Source organism: Emys orbicularis, chromosome 18 (genome assembly GCF_028017835.1).
Source record: "Emys orbicularis isolate rEmyOrb1 chromosome 18, rEmyOrb1.hap1, whole genome shotgun sequence".
NCBI classification, from domain to species: Eukaryota; Metazoa; Chordata; order Testudines; family Emydidae; genus Emys; species Emys orbicularis.
Window position 1 is genome coordinate 6,804,156 of NC_088700.1, and position 17,814 is coordinate 6,821,969.

The 17,814-nt window shown below is 46.8% G+C and overlaps 1 protein-coding gene across 1 annotated transcript in view; it reads left to right on the forward strand.

The window, feature by feature from the left end:
* GPSM1 (G protein signaling modulator 1) overlaps positions 1-17,814 on the forward strand; it is a 124,435-nt gene that overhangs the window by 69,747 nt on the left and 36,874 nt on the right. The window contains exons 10-11 of the mRNA XM_065418823.1: positions 5,037-5,107; positions 13,378-13,557. Coding sequence (XP_065274895.1) covers positions 5,037-5,107; positions 13,378-13,557 — 251 coding nt within the window. The remainder of the gene's footprint in view (positions 1-5,036; positions 5,108-13,377; positions 13,558-17,814) is intronic.

Sequence of the window (17,814 nt, forward strand, 5' to 3'; positions counted from 1 at the left end):
GAGAACATACGTATGTCTCTCTGTGCTTATCTCAGTATAGATCATTTTATGAAGGCCATCGCTTCTGCCTGCTTTAAGATCAGGTGGTGGCGGACGTATCCGGTTTTATAAAATGCATAAACTGAAATGTGAAAAACATTTAACTCAGCCCAAATAGTCAAGCCAGAGAGATTCTGATTGGTTAATCGAGCTATTTAGCTCATAAGGTGGATATATTTTTAAAAAATGATTTAAAAAAAAACAACCCATGACTTTGAGTATCAAAAACAAAAAACCCAGATTCTCCAAAAAAAAACCCAAAACAAGCTATGAATACAGTCAGTCAGTTAGGTTGCTCAGCTGATGTTCACAAAAAGGTTTCAACTTGCTAGATTAAAGACCTCTGCAAACCTTAAAGACAGAGAGAGCATTTAGAAATGCCCCTGAGGTTTTCCGTTAGTCTGCAATGGGCTTCATAAACATGCCAATAAATACAGGGGAGAAGAAAAAAAACTACAGAGTAACAGAGACAGGTTTTCAGTTGCTCAATCTTTTGCATCCACGGCTGCTGCTGTTGATCAGTGGAGGAAAGAGAGAGAGAGAGTGTCTGTAATTTTTTTCTGCTGAATATAAGGCAGTTACAAATATCTCTGGGAAAAATAATCTGGAGGAGGTTGTGGGGAAGGGACTGAGTGCACCCTGAAGTTACTTTGGAGCCATCTGAAGAGATGCCCTGGTCCGTGATAGAGAATTAGCTGGATTCACGTTTTCTCAGTGTTTAGGTGAGTATGGAAGTCTCTGCTGTTCTTGAGGCTGAGTGCGATACGAAGATTAAAGGCACCACATTCTGGTGTTGGTTGCACCCCTGTGTAAATGTGGAGAAACTCCAATGAGCTCTGTGGATTTACTCCAAACTCAGGGCTAGCTTCTGAGACCTTTACTCACACTGAGTAGTACAGTACCTTACTCTTTGTCCATTCGTTTGCAGAGTAAGGTATTACTCAGTGGAAGTGTGGCAAAATTGTGGTAACTGAGTTTAGAATTTGGCCCCATAACTGATTTTAATTTCACTCCCAGGTAACTAGATATTTGGAAGGTGTATTGGTTAACTCTTAACTTTTCCCTCAGCTGAATTTGAAATCCTAGTGGCAATAAAGGAAGAACACACTGCCACAACTGAAAAAAACAAATTGTTGTGTTACACCCCAATTACTGGGAAAGTCTCAGCTGAATACATATATTAAAGTAACAAAGGAAAGGTAGGTTTGTCAGATCAAAGATTAATGCTTTTATCTCCAACGGTCTAATGCTATTGCAAATACACTCAAGCAGTGAGGATGGAGGTGTATAATTAACGACTCTTTAGGCTGTTAGAAATGATCTCTATTTATCTAATCAGACACACTGCTCTTTGTTTTCACCGGGGTGCATGCTTGCTTTAGAACACTGGACTTCACCTCTCAAAGGCATTGCTTCAGCAAGAACAAAATGTGGAATCTGCTTTAAATGTTTATAATGATCTTGGTTCCAAACCCCTCGCTGCACATAACAAAGGAGGCTGTCGCTTACTTACTTCAAGGAAAGTTCAGTGCCTTGAGCAGCTTTCAGGTAGCTGTGAAGATTTGTGGGCCCCTTTATTGAGTGGTCCTTAACACCGCTCCCCCCCCCGCCCCCTCCAGCCTTCTATTTCCCAACTCACCTATGGACCCCCTGTTTATACAGAAGCACCCAGAGAGAATATCTCTGGGAGCAGAAATAATAATCCTGTCCAGCTTCTCTGAGTCTCGCTGATCCTGGATCTCAGGGAGCAACCTTCACAGCAGATGCAGGAGAAAGACAACATTCGTTTCAGAATAATCTGAGAAATGCCTTCTGTTTTTAATGGGAGGTTCCTGGAAGGTAACTCTTGTAACTGGGATGGGAGGAGCACACTTCGATTTGGGGTGGGGGCGGAGGAGCCTGGCTGAGAGCGCCCCTCCCCTCCGTTCTGTCAGCGCCCGAAGATGACTTGTGAGAAGGGGGAGAGTGTGGCTTGGTGGTCAGAGCTGGGAGTGACCATTCCTGGGTCTGCCAGGCCCTTGCTGTGTGACCTTGGGTTCAGCTCTGGGCTCTGTCTAGGCTCCAAGGGACAGTGATGTCCTGGGGCGGGGGCGGCAGGAGGGGCTTGGGCAGTGTTTGCAAAATGCTTTAAAATGACTAGAGGACAGGTGCTCTATAGACAGTGGGCCAAACTTTCTGATGGTGTAGATTGGTGCAATGCCATTGGCATCAGCGGAGCTGTGTCAGTTTACACCAATAGAGAATTTGACCCGAGCACGTATTTACTTGGGCCCTGTTCATATTCTGAGTGCAAATGCTGCGGCTGATGATTAATGCTTTCAGATACTGAGGCTCTGTAAGGTCTCTTAGCAAAAGTAGGCAGGGACGGAGGCAAACATTGCAAAAGCAAATTAGCTCTAGCCGAGTTGCTTAGAGTGGCAGAGGCCTTTCTTCCCATCTGCCCAAAAGCTGGGCGAGCTCTGTGGCTGAACCCTGGCCAACTGCCTGACTTCCGGGAGAGAGTCCTGTTTTGCTGAGCAAGTGCCAGCGGAGAAATTGGCCTTGACTTTGCAGCTGTGGCAAGGCCACAGATCTCCCTGTTGGAGGGACATGGTGGTTGCCCCGGTGTTCGTCTTGCTCTTTGCTTTCGAGCCTAGCAACAAAATCCTTTTCTCTAGAGAAATTTAATTTCTATTTAGGTCCCAATTCCACAAACTGTTCCAATTCAGCAAAGTCCATCAGCCTGTGCTCAATTTTAAGCGTGTGTTGAATTCCTGTGGACTTTAATGTGACTTTAGCACATGCTTAAAACTAAGCAGGTGCTGCCACGCTTTGCTGAATAGAGATGGACTTAAAAATGTGTGTCAGTGTCTTGCTGAACTGCAGCTTTAGGACTGTAATAATCTAAGTATTTTAGGCTGACAGGACAGAGTTTAGGGGTGGTGCAATTAGATATAGGTTAGTAAAATGAAATCACCATTGTGACAAGATGGCCGATGTTCATATGGTGGGTCCTGCACTTTTCTTCGAGGAGGGGGGGGGCGGGCTAAGATGCCACCCCTTGCCCCTGCTCTTGGGTGCTGAGGGCCCCACTAGTGGCCCAGGAAGGTGGTAGAGGAGGGAAGCAGGGGAGGGGTCTGGGTTTGCTCCTCGCTCTGAGTCCCAGCCCCTCTCAACCCCTGCGGGTCTCTTACCCTCTTCCCCCTTAGGTGGGGTTACCCTCAGTCCTTAGATGCTTCTAAATCCCACAACACCCCTCCAAGCTCCAGTCCTCTCTCCTTCCTCCTCCCCCTCTGACTGTCTGAAGCAGGGGGCTTATTAGATTCCTGACAGGGCCTTAATTGACTACAGGTGCTCCAATTAACCTGTAGCACCCCTCCCTAGTCTACAGGGAACCACGCCTTAATTAGCCTAGGGCTTATATATTTCCCCTCTAACACTCTATCACTGCTCCCTGGCCCTCCTGTATCACACCATACACTAGACCACGTTTTATTACAGCGCCAGTCACAACAAGAGTTATCTGGACTTTGTCCTCTCATCATATGGAAACCGTGCACTGAGTGTGCCCAAGAGAATTTCAGCCCAGCTCCTTCCAGCCTAGCTGAGACTTGCAGACCGTGAGGGTCCCGGTTACACACAGGCTCGCAATGCAGCTGGACTCAGCTTGGTGCTGTTGTTTCCTGTAGAACCGTAATGCTGCTCTGCTTCCCCACAATTATCTAGCCCTCCCTCTGCCATTTAGTCTGTCTGTTACATGCATTAGTTGCATTTTGTCTTAAACTGGATTGTAAATTCTTTGAGTCTGGGAAGGTACTTTGCTCTGTGTTTTGTGCAATCCCCAGTGCAATGGCACCTCAATCCTGATCCGGGTACCTGGGCACTACCCTATTACAAATATCTGAGATGATTAATGGGCGTTGCTGTGGGAAATCAGAATAGTTTTGCTCTTGGTGAATTTGCTGTCACAGGAACCTTACAGAGCTCTGTCGTTTCCATTCTCAGGAATCGGCATGGCTTTTGTTTTCCGAGCCTGAAAACTTCCATGTAAAACTGGTCCCAATCCTCTAAATTTAGCGTCTCTGCCACCTGAAATCACTGAATATCGCATGGTTCCCGCCCAGACCTAGACTCCCGAGAAGAAGGGAAAGCCGGGTGGGGGTGGGGGCTGTGCCAGGAGTTTTCCCAGCCATGGTGACTATGGCATTGTGGGGACGCTGCATGTATCTAATTGGAAGTGCAGAGGCAAGAGGAAGTATGATAGAGAGAGAGATGAAGACAGAAAGTTTGGGGACTCTAGAGTCAGAATCTAAATCCATTTTCATCCATAATATTCTTGATGTAATGGTTTCATAAAATGAATTTGCTGGAAACTCAGAGACTCTCTTCAGTGTTGCCAGCTCTCATGATTTTATTGTCAGTCTTGCAGTACGTGGTGTATTTTCCTGATGCTCCAGCTCCTGGAGTCATGTTAGCTTGTAAGTCTTATCAGCTTTCATTTAAGTTTCTAGCCTTCATGGTTGTGGAGAGAAGCTTGAAGAAGTGACCCAGGCATATCCCAAAGGTTCAGAAACCAGATGGCAAAGAAACAGAACCCAAAACATATTATTTGGTTAAATCTCATGGTTTTTTACGTCAATCTCATGATTTTTTTTTGAGGGGGAGACTTGTGATTTTTTTTTTTAAATGTTTGCTGTTGGCAACCCTGCTACAGAGGACCTGGCTCAGATTCTAGTCTTGTAGCACTACGCTGGCATGGTGTCTAGGTTGGTATCGCGTGGCTCTAGCTATTACTAACTGAACTGCGATAGTGGTTTGAAAAAGCAAACAAACAAAAGGGAACAAAACATGTTCTGAATCTCAAGGACATCCCGGCTGCAACATCCTGTCCTGTTGACTTTATATCACTCCAGTTAACAGGAGCAGGGGTCTGCTGTGGATTGAATTTTATCTGCATGACATTAATGCCGACAATAGGTGACAGCCGCTTCATGCAAGTCCATGTTGTTGTTTTTCAGGAGCCAGGCCTAAGAGAATCCAAAGGAACAGCATGGACAGTTTAGACCTCTTGAAGTTCCCCTCCGAAAAGGTGAGCAGAGCTGTCTGTTAGAGGAGTCGTGGAGGGAAGGGGCAGGGAGGCAGGACAACCAAATTCGCATTGGCTGGCCTAGGAGATTAAATATCAGCAGGACTCTATAATGGCTTGTTGGATGACTTCATCTGCGGGGACATGTACAATTAGTAGATATCACTAGAGTTGCTGGGATTAACCAAAGAGAGTTTCTAGGGAGCCTGGAGGAGAGGAACAGCTGGTTGAGCTAAAAAAGGCACTTAGATGAAATCTGAAAAACCAGTGGCTGCACTTTTTGAAAAACAATCCTTCCTGGAGAGGACGATAGTTAGCTCTTGGTGGCCAATCTCAGTCCGTTTTACGCTGGGACAGGGCTGTCCTCAGGGTGAATGCGGAATGAGAGGCCAAAGGCAGGAGCCTTCACATTACCACTGAGGCTTTCCTAGGGTGACCGGATGAGGGAAAGAAAAAATCGGGACACATGGGGGCAGGGAGCAAAAAAAAAAAAGCCGAGTCAGTCCCTGCCGCCGGAGCGAAAAAAAAGCGCTGCCGGCGGATATCGGGACAATTTGTGTCCCGACCAAAGATCGGTCGGGACGTGGGACACACCCCGACACACCCCGAAATATCGGGACGGTCCCGATTTTATCGGGACGTCTGGTCACCCTAGGCTTTCCTGCCAGTGGCTTCTCCATAGGAAATGTTGGGTCCAGGCATGTTTCTTCTCCGCTCTGTCTCTCTCTCTCTCTCGTGCTTACGCTCGTGTCTGAGCCAGCTGGGAGACGCTGAAACCTCCCATTTTCAGGGGAAAAAATAATTTTCCTGTGAAACCTTCCCCACGCCATTGACTTTCTTCTTGGGATTCTGCTGGCAATTATTGCCTTTGTCATGGGGTCTAGTCATTCCCTCGCCTTGTGGAGATTTCCCAGGCCAGTAGCACTCTGCCTTGCTTTGAAGGTAATCTATAGTAATAATTACCATCTAGATAGCCCTTTCCATCCATAGATCTCAGGTGTGTCAGAATTATCACCCCCTCCTCTTTATAGATGGGGAAACCGAGGCACAGAGCGGGGACGTGGCTCACCCAAGGTTGCAGAGTGAGTCACGGGTCAGGGTAGGCCTAGCAAGCAAAGACCAGATTTCCAAAGATACGTAGGCACCTAAAGATGTAGATGGGTGCCTAATGGAGTTTGACACAAGTGCCTAACTCTCACTGGCTTTCAGTGGAAATCAGGTACCTAACCTGCTATGGGTTTTTTGTAAATTCTGCTCGGCGTCCATCCGTAGGTGCTGGAGCTGGGGGTTCTACCGCACCCCCTGGCTTGAAGTGGTTTACTGGGTTCACAGTGGGTTCAATGGCTCTCAGCACCCCCACTATAAAAACTGTTCCAGCGCCACTGTGTCCATCTGCATCTTTAGGCACTTAAACACCTTTGTAAATCTGACCCCAGACCTCTCGAGTCCCCGACGTGATCGCTGCCCCTTTAATTCACCCAGCCATTGACCGGGACACATTGTGCTCTGGCGCTGGAGTGGTGCTAGTTGTGCCAGCCTCCCCCAGCGCAGCATCCCGCCTGCTGTTCTGCCTCAGGAGCTGTGACGCCCAGGCTGCGGCGCTTGAGATCAGAGAGGCGCCTGAATGAGCATCCGAGGGATAGTTAGTGCTGAGTAACCGGATGGCCTTGGGGACTCTCTCGCTGATGTGTGGTTTGCTGCGTGCTTCAGTGTAATAGCTGAGCCCTCAGGCAGGATTATGAGCTTCCAGAGATCCTGCTGGGAGGCTGGAGTAAACCGGAGCTGCGCTGAGTTCTCCCATTCTCCTTTAAGTGAGAGAGTGTATTTTGGTCTCTTCCTGGCGGCCTTGTCAGATGCGTTGTTCCTTCTGCTCTTCAGCCCACTTGGAGGGAATGTGATTAGAGCCCGGGGGGGGGCATCCGCTCTGAGGTTGGATCACAGAAACCCCCTTGGGAGCTGCCACCCGATGTGCAAGGACTACCCCTGCTCCTGTTTTCCCTGCCAGCTCAGGACTCCAGCACCCTGTCTTGCTGAGCCAGACACTCCCGTCTGGCTCCAACACAGACCCAGGGTCTGAATCATTTGCCCCAAAGCTGCAAGTTTACCTGAAAACAGCTCACAGTAGTGTGCTTGTCTTTGGCACTCAGATGCCCAACTCCCAATGGGGTCTAAACCCAGATAAATCCGTTTTACCCTGCATAAAGCTTATGCAGAGTAAAATCCTAAATTGTTCGCCCTCTATAACACTGATAGAGAGATATGCACAGTTGTTTGCTCCCCCAGGTATTAATACATACTCTGAGTAAATTACTAAATAAAAAGTGATTTTATTAAATACAGAAAATAGGATTTAAGTGGTTCCAAGTAGTAACAGACAGAAGAAAGTAGGTCACAAGCAAAATAAAATAAAATGCGCAAATCTATGTCTAATCAAACTGAATACAGATAATCTCACCCTCAGAGATGCTTCAGTAAGCTTTTTCTCAGACTGGACACCTTCCAGGCCTGGGCACAATTCTTTCCCCTGGTACAGCTTTTGTTCCAGCTTAGGTGTTATCTAGGGGATTCTCCATGATGGCTCCTCTCCCTCTCTGTTCTCTTCCACCCCTTTATATATCTTTTGCATAAGGCGGGAACCCTTTGTCCCTCTGGGTTTCCACCCCCCCTCACTGGAAAAGCACCAGGTTAAAGATGGATTCCAGTTCAGGTGACATGATCACATGTCACTGCAAGACTTCATTGCCCACTTGCCAGCACACACATATACAGGAAGACTAGCAGGTAAATACAGCCATCTGCAGACAATGGTCCTTGTTAATGGGAGTCATCAAGATTCCAAACCATCATTAATGGCCCACACTTTGCAGAATTACAATAGGCCCTCAGAGTTATGTTTTATATTTCTAGTTTTAGATACAAGAGTGGTACATTTCTACAAATAGGATGATCACACTCAGTAGATTATGAGCTTTGTAATGATACCTTACAAGAGACCTTTTGCACGAAGCATATCCCAGTTGCATTATATTCACTTATTATCATGTTTTTATAAAACCATATAGACTGCACAACGTCACAGTGTATTTTGGTCTCTTCCTGGCGGCCTCGTCAGATGTCAGATGTGTTGTTCCTTCTGCTCTTCAGCCCACTTGGAGGGAATGTGATTAGAGCCCAGGAGGGGGGGGCATCCGCTCTGAGCTCCCAGTGGGGGAAGAGTGATCGGATTAAAGCTCACATCTCTGTCTCATCTCTTCAGTCTCTCCAACCCCTTTTCCACCCCATCGCCCAATTCTCTCGCCCTTTCCTGCCCTGATCCCTCGGTCACTTTCACAGATTCATAGATGTCAAGGCCCGAAGAGATCATTTTAGATCATCTAGTCTGATCTCCTGTATAACGCAGGCCTCAAATTTCAGTTACCCCTGTATTGAGCCCAGTAACTTGTTTGACTAAAGCATCTTCCAGAAGGGCATCCAGTCTTGATCTAAAGATATCGTGGATAGAGAATCCACCCCATCCCCTGGGGATTTGTTCCAATGGTTAATCACCATTGTGCTCTGTTATATGATTTGATTTGTCTGGTTTTAACTTCCAGCTTTTGGATCATGTTGGATGGAGAGTGGATAAAAATAAATGATTTTTTTAAAGGATTTTTTAAATTTAAATTTAATGCAGGTTTTTTTTTTTAACAAACCTATTGAAAATTAAATGTGAAATTGACAACCTATGTTAAGGCCTCAATTTATTATAATCTATTAAAATAATTTAAATTAAATACCAAAAAAATGCTAAGCAGTATATGTTTGCTGCAGTGTTTTAAAGAAAGTCGGACCACTGAACTGGTAGGAGTCACTGGGTCAGCGCCCAGAACCTAAGTTCATTGAAGTATTAAATCAGTTTTTGACAACAGTAGCCTCTTCTGCTTGTGCGGAAAGAATATTTTCTTCGTTTTAGTTTATTCAGCCAGTTCAATTCAATGACCAGTTCATTCAAAGTTAAGAAACCAATTGGGAATTGAAAAAAACAGGAAAGCTTGTTTTCCTCTTCCAATCTATGAATAAAAACTAGGTGTGAGAGATGAGATCTACTAGTTCTAAAATCCTTGAAGGACATGGTGACCAAAAACAAGCTGTTCGGTTCATTAACTACAGATAATACTTCCTTTGTTTAATAGCTCATTTAGCTTAAAATGTAAAATATGTTTTAATAAACTTTTTGGTTATGTATCCAGCACTTTTAAGGTACTTTTATTTATGTCAGAGAAATGCTCTTTTTGTGCATTTTAATTGAATTTGAATTAACATCCAAATAGAGCATGAATACAAATCACAAGTAAATAAATTAATCGTCATCTAGTAAATAAGAAATGCATCATTAACCATATTCTAATATAAAAACGTAAAAATTAAGAATCTGAATAAATTAAGTTATATAAATTATACTATATAATTGGTTAAATAAATTTGTATAGACACAGTATATCCTCCTCGTTAGCAAAAAGTAGTACCAAATTTAGTGTAAATGCTATATTTAGCTGCAAATCAACATGTTTTAGTGGTTACCAACTAATGAGATCAACCTTTTAGTAAAATAACTAAAAAGTAGAAATGCAAAGCATGATTTCAATCAGCAAGGAGTAAACCTCAATTTAAATAATTGATTTTAATCATCATTAAAATTGGTTGATTTAAATTTCTTTGATATAAATCAATCCACCCTGCTTGTTATGTCTCTCTCTGCCAGATTAAAGATCCCTTTAGTATCCAGTATTTTCTCCCTGTGAAGCTACATGTACGCTGTAATCAAATCACCTCTCCATTTTCTTTTTGATAAACTAAGCACACTGAGCTCTTTAAGTGTCTCACTCTATGGCACTTTCTCCTGCCCTCAAGTCATTTTTGTGGCTCTTTCCTGCACCCTTTTAGAAATATAGACACCAGAACTGGATGCAGTATTCCAGTATGGATCTCTCAAATGCTGTGAGCGTCAAACCCCTCCATGCTGTCCTGCACCGGCGCAGCCCCTGTCGGGTTCGGTCTGTGCCGAGGCCTCAGCCACACAACAGAAATAGCCATGTGTCAGAGTAGCCAGGCCGGTGAGGGATAGTTTGTTTGTTAGACAGGGAGAGGGTGGGAAGTTGGATGCATCTGGGGGAGGGAAGTAAGGAACAGGAGCCCGTGGTTGGGGCGGAGGTCTTAGTAGGGATTTAAAAAACAAACAAACATGGGGGGTTGGAATGGGAGGAGCTTTATTTCCAGAAATGGAGGTTACGTGATCCAATGGGCAGGACACTGGATTAGGAAACTGGTTCCTCTTCCTGAGTCTGACCTTCTCTGTGACCTTGTGCAAGTCACTTCACCTCTCTCTTGTCTCCGTTCCTCCATCTACAAAATGGGGATTGTAATACCCACCCTCAGAAAGGCTGGGTGAGTGGCGGGGCTGATGATGAATGTTTATCAGAGCAAAGATGGACAGCAAGGCATGAAACAGGGCAGTCTGGTTGTCACCAGCTGCCATCACCCAGCAATCACTACACTCTGCTTGTCCATGGTAAGCTCCTTTAAGGAACAGCTTGTTAGTTGGGGGCACTTCCCCTCCGGGCAGACCCCCAAGGAGAGGGTCAGGAAGATTCTTGTTGAGAACTTCACACTTGCACCCTGAGCTAACTGTGCTCCGTCACTCCCCCTGCGCTCAGGAGAAACACGCTCCCCGGCTCTGACACAGCTTTGTATCTCAGGGCACTGATCAGATTATCTGAGAGTCGCTGTGGACTCCGCTGTGGTTAGTCATGCCGAGGAGGTGCAGATGTAGCGAACAGATGGACTCCCCAACAGTTCCATGGCTTGGACTTGCTGGAGCAGCAAGGTTCACAGCTCTGCTTGGAGGAGGGTTTCACCGGCAACAAGGTCAAGTGTTTTTGACTATCCTGCTGAAAGTGGCTCTTCATCTGGGGTCTCTTCCCTCCTGGCGGAAGCTCCTAGCATCCAGTGAGTCTGCTTTACTGCCAAAGATCTGGGCAGGCCGGCTGTGCAACTGACCTATTCTGCCTGTGAAGCCGCGTGGGGCATGCCGTACAGACCTGCCCAATGCTATCTATCCTACTGAGCCACAGTTGGGGAAACTGAGGCACGGAGCGGCGAAGTGGTTTGCCTAAGGCCCCACAGCAAGTCAATGGCAGAGTTGGGAGTGGAACTCGGGTCACCTGGTTCCCAATACAATGCCATAGGCAGATGAGGAAAGAGTGTTCATGGTCCAAAAGGAGGAGCCGTTGGAATCCTGGCACTGTTTTTCTGCTTTCTCTGGAGGTGTCTTTTGTTGTCAATATGAAGAGCTACTGCATGTGGCTTTCCAACAGAGGGAGGTTGGTGAAGATGCATGAAAGGATTCTAGAATAGGGCTTTGCCAGCCAACGTGGATAAAACTAAGAGCCATCAAGAGATCAAAATCCTTCATCCAAACGACTCTTGAACTTCGGGACGTTCAAAACTTGGATCCAGGTTAAATCTCTGCAGCTTGATCTCCTCTCTCTGGAACCCACGTGCCTCTGCTCTTCTTGGTCCCATCCAGACTAAGCTCCAAAATACTCCACCTCCAGGAAGCCCATTCTTGGGAGGCCCCCCCGACCCTCTCTGCAGATTCAGGAAGTTCAGCTAGTTCAGTTGTGTTCAGACAAAACTATAACCTCTGCCTTTTGGGTCATTACTCACCTTTAACCCTGATCTGTGCTGGGCTCCTTGAGGATGGATGTATGAAAGGGAAGAATATCTCCCTAGGTGTGGAAGCAAGTGGATGGAAAGGGAGTGATTCTACTCCTGCAGTAGCTGATTCCTTTGTTGAGCTCTAAGGACCCTTTGTGTTTGCAAATCAGAGATACCTGTTACTATCTGTAGGGTAAATGTTTTTTTCTATGACAATTACACCCACTACGGATGGAATTAAAGTGATTGAATCAATTTCTGGGGAGTTGCTTTGAGTCACCTGCGTCTGCCTGACCTGGTAGTTTTTCTCTCTGAGTAGTTTGAAATGTGACCAAGCTGCTGGGTTCTCCTCGGTTTCCTATAGGAAATCCTTGCATCCTGTTTATTATCCTTATTGAGTACTGTCCATGTGCTAGGTGGTTAGAGGAAGATGCTGTCTCTGTCTCACGCGCTGCATCAGTGATTTAGACCAAGATGTTTGTGCAGGATTGTTTGTGCTTTCGCTACAAACGGGTGATATCCTTGAAAGTCCCAGGTCCCATTTGTTAGCTGACACCACTCAAATGTTTTGCGGTATTGTTCCAGCAAGGAACCAGGCCCCTTTGGGGAAGGGGAATTGACCGACCTGAGCAGGGTTTGAAAAGCAGCTATAGAGGTAGAGAGCTGACAGTCAGGAAAAGAGAAGGCAACTAGGAGACCTCTCTGATGCGGTGGTTACCTCCAATCAGATCTTAATACGTTGTCCTGGGATTGCAGCCAGGCCTGCAGGATGGTTATCTATGTGCCTGGTAAATATAATATATTCCTGGTCTGGACTCACACACACACACACTATCTAAAATATCCCTCCCTCTCTAAACAGAACAACAGGTCCCCACCCCTTCCCATCCTGGACTCTTCAAGAATGATGATGTGCTCCCCCAAAATGCCAATGACCAGCTAGTGTAAGCTGGACTAATTTTGTTTCCTGTGAATGATACGTCCTCTCCAGTAATGTATATTGTCCGCTACTAAATGGTGCATCAGTCACAAACTAGGGGTCACCAAATAAAATTAATAGGCAGCAGGTTTAAAACAAACAAAAGGAAGTATTTCTTCACACAACACTCAGTCAATCTGTGGAACTCCTTGCCAGAGCATGTTGTGAAGGGCAAGACTATAACAGGGTTTAAAAAAGAACTAGATAAATTCCTGGAGGATAGGTCCATCAATAGCTATTAGCCAGGATGGGCAGGGATGGTGTCCCTTGCCTCTATTTGCCAGAAGCTGGGAGTGGGTGACAGGGGATGGTTCACTTGATGATTACCTGTTCTGTTCATTCCCTCTGGGGCACCTGGCATTGGCCACTATCAGAAGACAGGATACTGGGCTAGATGGACCATTGGTCTGACCCAGTATGGCCGTTCTTATGTTCTAAAACTTTCTATACCTAGCACTCCCTGACACCATCATAAATATGTCATTATGCCTTTTAATCTCCAGGTTAATTTCTTACAGATTCTAGGTGTAAACCTGCAATCACCACGTTAAGCCTCAGCTGTATGATTTGTGCAATAACTGTTTCTTGTCCTCCCAAGGAGCAGAATGGGGATAGCCACCACATGGGAAACCTGAAGATCACGGGAAAGGACTTCTTGTCTCTGCCTGTGAGATCCAAGAAATATCAGGAGAACCAGTCCAGTTCAGAGAGGAAATCCCAGGATTCCAATACGTCACCACTGGATGCCAGTGATGTCCGACTCCAGGTGTCTCAATCGGTAGGAAGATGAGGGTTTGGGGGAGTTTCCCGACAGAGCTCTTTGAGCTTTTTTAAAATGTTCGTTCTTGTCACATGTGTAACCTGACGAGGCTGGAGGCAGTGTGACCTGGATAGAGCACTGGACTTCAGAGACCTGGGTTTTATTCCCAGTTCTCCACTGGCCTGATGTGTGACTTTCAGCAAGTCAATTCACTGCTCCCTGCCTCAGTTTTCCCATCTTTAAAATAGGGATAATGATACTGACTTCCCTTTATAAAGATCTCCTTTTGAGATCTACTGATACAAAGTGCTCTGTAAGAGCTGTGGATTATTATTGTTAATAATTGTGATGATGTGAACGATCCTATGGTTGTTTTCCATTTGCTGTTTTTACTAGAGAGGGGACCTGAACTTCTCCTAAGTGTGGGAGTGTTAGCGTGTGAGGCCAACATTTCTAGCCATTTTGGCTGTCTCCGTTTGCGGGCCCCTAACTTGATACATGAGAGGATGCCTGCTCTTCAGGGGGCGAGTGCTCGGCACTTTCGGGGGATCAGACCCTTTTTAGGAGTCCCCACTTGAGTGTCCAAAATCACGAGTCGCTTTTGGAAAAGGTTGGCCCGTTTTTTGTTCTGAGCCCATCCCTGGGCTGGTGCTGATGTTCTCCTAGGGGCCAGAGCTCTGGGTAGGCCCTGGGAAGTAGCTGAGTGTCATTATGTGCTGCTTCAGAGAGCAGGGAAGAGCGTAGGCCAGCCCCTCCTCACTGAGGGATCGCTAGTGACTGCATAGCGGGGTCGGCAAAGGAGCTCCGCAGTGGGAAACTGGGAATAAACAAGTTGGTGCCAGTTGTGTTCAATCACTGGCTGTGGTGGTGTCATCTGGCAGTTATGGCGTTCGGTGTCAGAAGTGGAGTTGCTTTGACTTACGCGGTTGGTCCCTGAACTGCAGAGGGTCCCAGTCTGGGAAACTGCTGGTGTCTTTTTGTATATATTGTTATCCCTGAACATCAAGCTGTTCAGCACACAGTCATTTTCTGATTGTGTTGGTGGTACTGGTTTCCATTCTGACAGGCAGCTAATGGGTTCCCCTGCGGCGGCTTCCTGCAGCTGTGTGGGTTCTGTATTCAGTACTGCAGGGGGGAGTCAGACCCGCAAGCAACTGCAGGTTTCTTTATTGTGGGCAAGGTGGCTTTGAAATGTTTTCACTGAGTGATCTCAAATGAGGAGCTCTGATTCAAACAAGAATGAGATACGTTCATAGAGGATAGGTCCATCCATGGCTGTTAGCCAAGATGGTCAGGGCCACAGCCCCATACTCCAGGTGTCCCTAGACACCCGACTGCCAGAAGCTGAGACTGGACGACAGGGGATGGATCACTCAATAATTGCCCTGTTCTGTTCATTCCCTCTGAAGCACCTGGCACTGGCCACTGTTGGAAGACAGGATACTTACTGGGCTACACGGACCATTGCTCTGACCCAGGATGGCCGTTCTTCTGTTTTTATCGTGTTCTTATGATTCCTTAGGTGGCTGTTCTGCGCTCCGAGCGACAGTGATGATTTAAATAATAAAATGGGCACTGCTAAGCCGTGCTGGCTCCACGGGAATGCTCCGTTCTCATGCACTCGCACAAAATCCGGCGGGGGGACATTTGAGTCCAAATGTGGAAAAAACAAACAAGCAAAGGACCTATTTTATTAGCATTAAAAACACTAACAACAATCAGGGGAAACCAAAGCTTTTTGTACGAGCTAGAAATGAATCTGAGCTGCAAAGTTTGGATCTAGACTCAAAACTTCCCTAGGGTTTGAGGTATTTGGATTTATCTCAACTCTTGCATTTGGGTTCCCTGGATTATGGTCTACTGGTCAGAGCCCAGGGCTGGGAGCCACAGACCGCCCTACGTAGGATATTTATCAGGACTGTGTCCCTTTAAGAGAACTCTCCGAGTTGATATCCCAGTCCCAGGCAGCACCTTGGAAAATGGGAGTCTACTAGGAAGAACGCTTTCCTCTGTTTACCCGTGCAAGGCTGGTCACCAGCTAGGAAAACAAAGCTCAGCGAGCCAAAGAGGAGGCGGCGGCGGTACGGGGGCAGCAGAAGGAACACAGAGAGAGAAAACATTTCTGCCAGAAATAGCCTTGTATTTTTAACACAAACCTGCAGCCCGAAACCAAACAAAAGCCCAGCTCCATCAAGCAGTCAGGCAAACGGCATCCCCCCAGGAACACAATGGCAAGTAAATAGGCTGCTGCGTGCGGTAGTAAAGCCCCCACTGAACATCACTGACGGATGGGGACCTTGTGGAAGTCTTGATGCAGAAAAGCCAAGCTGTCTGCAAGCCACCCCTGGGAGGTGAGGGCTGGCGGAGGGGAGAGAGGGTGGCAATTGAGGAGTTGCTTTGAGGTTGAGATTCAGGTCTGAACCAGAACTTGTAACCCCTTTGGTTTTCCCCTCCCCAAATGCACAGGCCTTCACACACACACTGGCCAGCAAGGGGTAGAAGTGCTCACACGCGTGTGCGCACACATGCACACTTTATTTATTGCTATTTCACAGGGAGGAACGTCGCACGTTTCAGACCAAAAGACAAGTTACTATCCTGAGTACTTTCCAATCCTGCAGACAGGGTGCGCTCTGCTCAGGAGCTTGTTGGCACTTTGAAGTGTACTGAAGTGGCTATATAGGCATGTGCGCTGCAGGATTTATACCCAACGCATTAGTCCAGCGCAGCTATTTTGGTGAATTTCCAAGTGTAGACAAACCCATAGTGTTTACAGGATCAGACCCTAAGTTATACGCACACGGATCTATTTTTTTAAGGCTAGAAGGGGCCATTCTGACTATCTCGTCTTATACATGTGCAAGCTCCCAAGCCTCTACCATAGAAATGTGCACGCAGGCGAGGGAATTACTGTTCCCAACACCATTAGGGAAATCAGACAGTGCCCCGCTGGAGGTCCTCTGGAAGAGTTCTCTCTCCTGGGCAGTGGTGAGAAAGGTTTTACCTACCTATTGGCAATCTAATGCTGGTGTCAGCTGCACTCGCGAGGCCAAAGCCCCTTTCACATCTTCTCTGGCCTTGCATAGAACGGGACGCGTTGCCTCGCAGCCCGCTCTGGCTTTTCAGGCTGAGGTTTTTCTTCTACGCCTCTTTGTCTGTAATATGGGCAGAGGCCTAGGGTTCTTCTCATCTGTTCTGCACGCTGGGCCAACAGCATGATATGAGCCTAATGTACCACGCAAAGGGCACAGGGCGTGAGAAAGGGTGGCAGCATTTAGAGAAGGACAAGCCTGAGTCTGTTCCCTGCATGCACCGAACATGGCCCCTTTGATCCCGCCCCAGTAGAGAATGGATCAGACGCTCAGGAGTGCCCTGGGCTGAAAGCTGAGGGTGACCACCTGGCTTGTATTTGAAGGGGTGTCCCATATTTGGTGGCTGATGGCCCATATTCAGTGAAGAGCTAGCAAGAAGGGTTTGATTGGATTTGTTTTCAATCAGTAGCCAGGCTAAGGGTTATACGCTGGTACAAACGCATGCTTTTGGGCCAGGAATAAATCAGCGTGGGCTGGTTTCCCTACTGTGGTTGGTTCCTCTCTTTACACAGAGCTTTGTCCCTTGTTTTTTATCTGTCTGCCTTTTCTCGCTTTGAAATGTAGGCGGTTACCATGAAGGACGGGAGCGTATAGCAAAATGCTAGCGTTTCCAATATTCATTTGCAATGGGGGTGCTTGTGACTTCCCCTACTTTCCAGCAGGGGGTGCTGTACTCCCTCTCTAGGGTTTGCCCCTCTCTTCATACATAAAAAGCTATGGGCAGTAAGATGCTGAGACATCCCTGTGATGATGGCACCGTAGCTAGCAGATAGTCTGATGCGCTCATCAGTACTCTGTGTGCGTGGTGTGTGTGTGCACAAGTACTCACATGCCTATTCGTATGTATAGGTCTATGTAATAATGTGTATGGGTGCATGTGTGAAGTACACACACACACACACACACACGGGGCCAGATTTATAAAAGTGCTCTGCACCCAGTGGCCCCTATTGTGACACTTCGGGTGCAGAGTTCTTTTGAAACACTGGCCCTGGTTATGTGTGCTGAGCCCCTCTGAAAAGTGTGGCCATGCTGTATGCATGCGTGTACGTACACACACACACACACACACACACACACACACACACACAGAGCATCTGTATGTCATGGCCACTCTATTCGGTTTCCTTCTGCTGAAGCCCGATGCAGCAGTGCTGCAGTTTGCTTTATGGGCGCGTGGGTG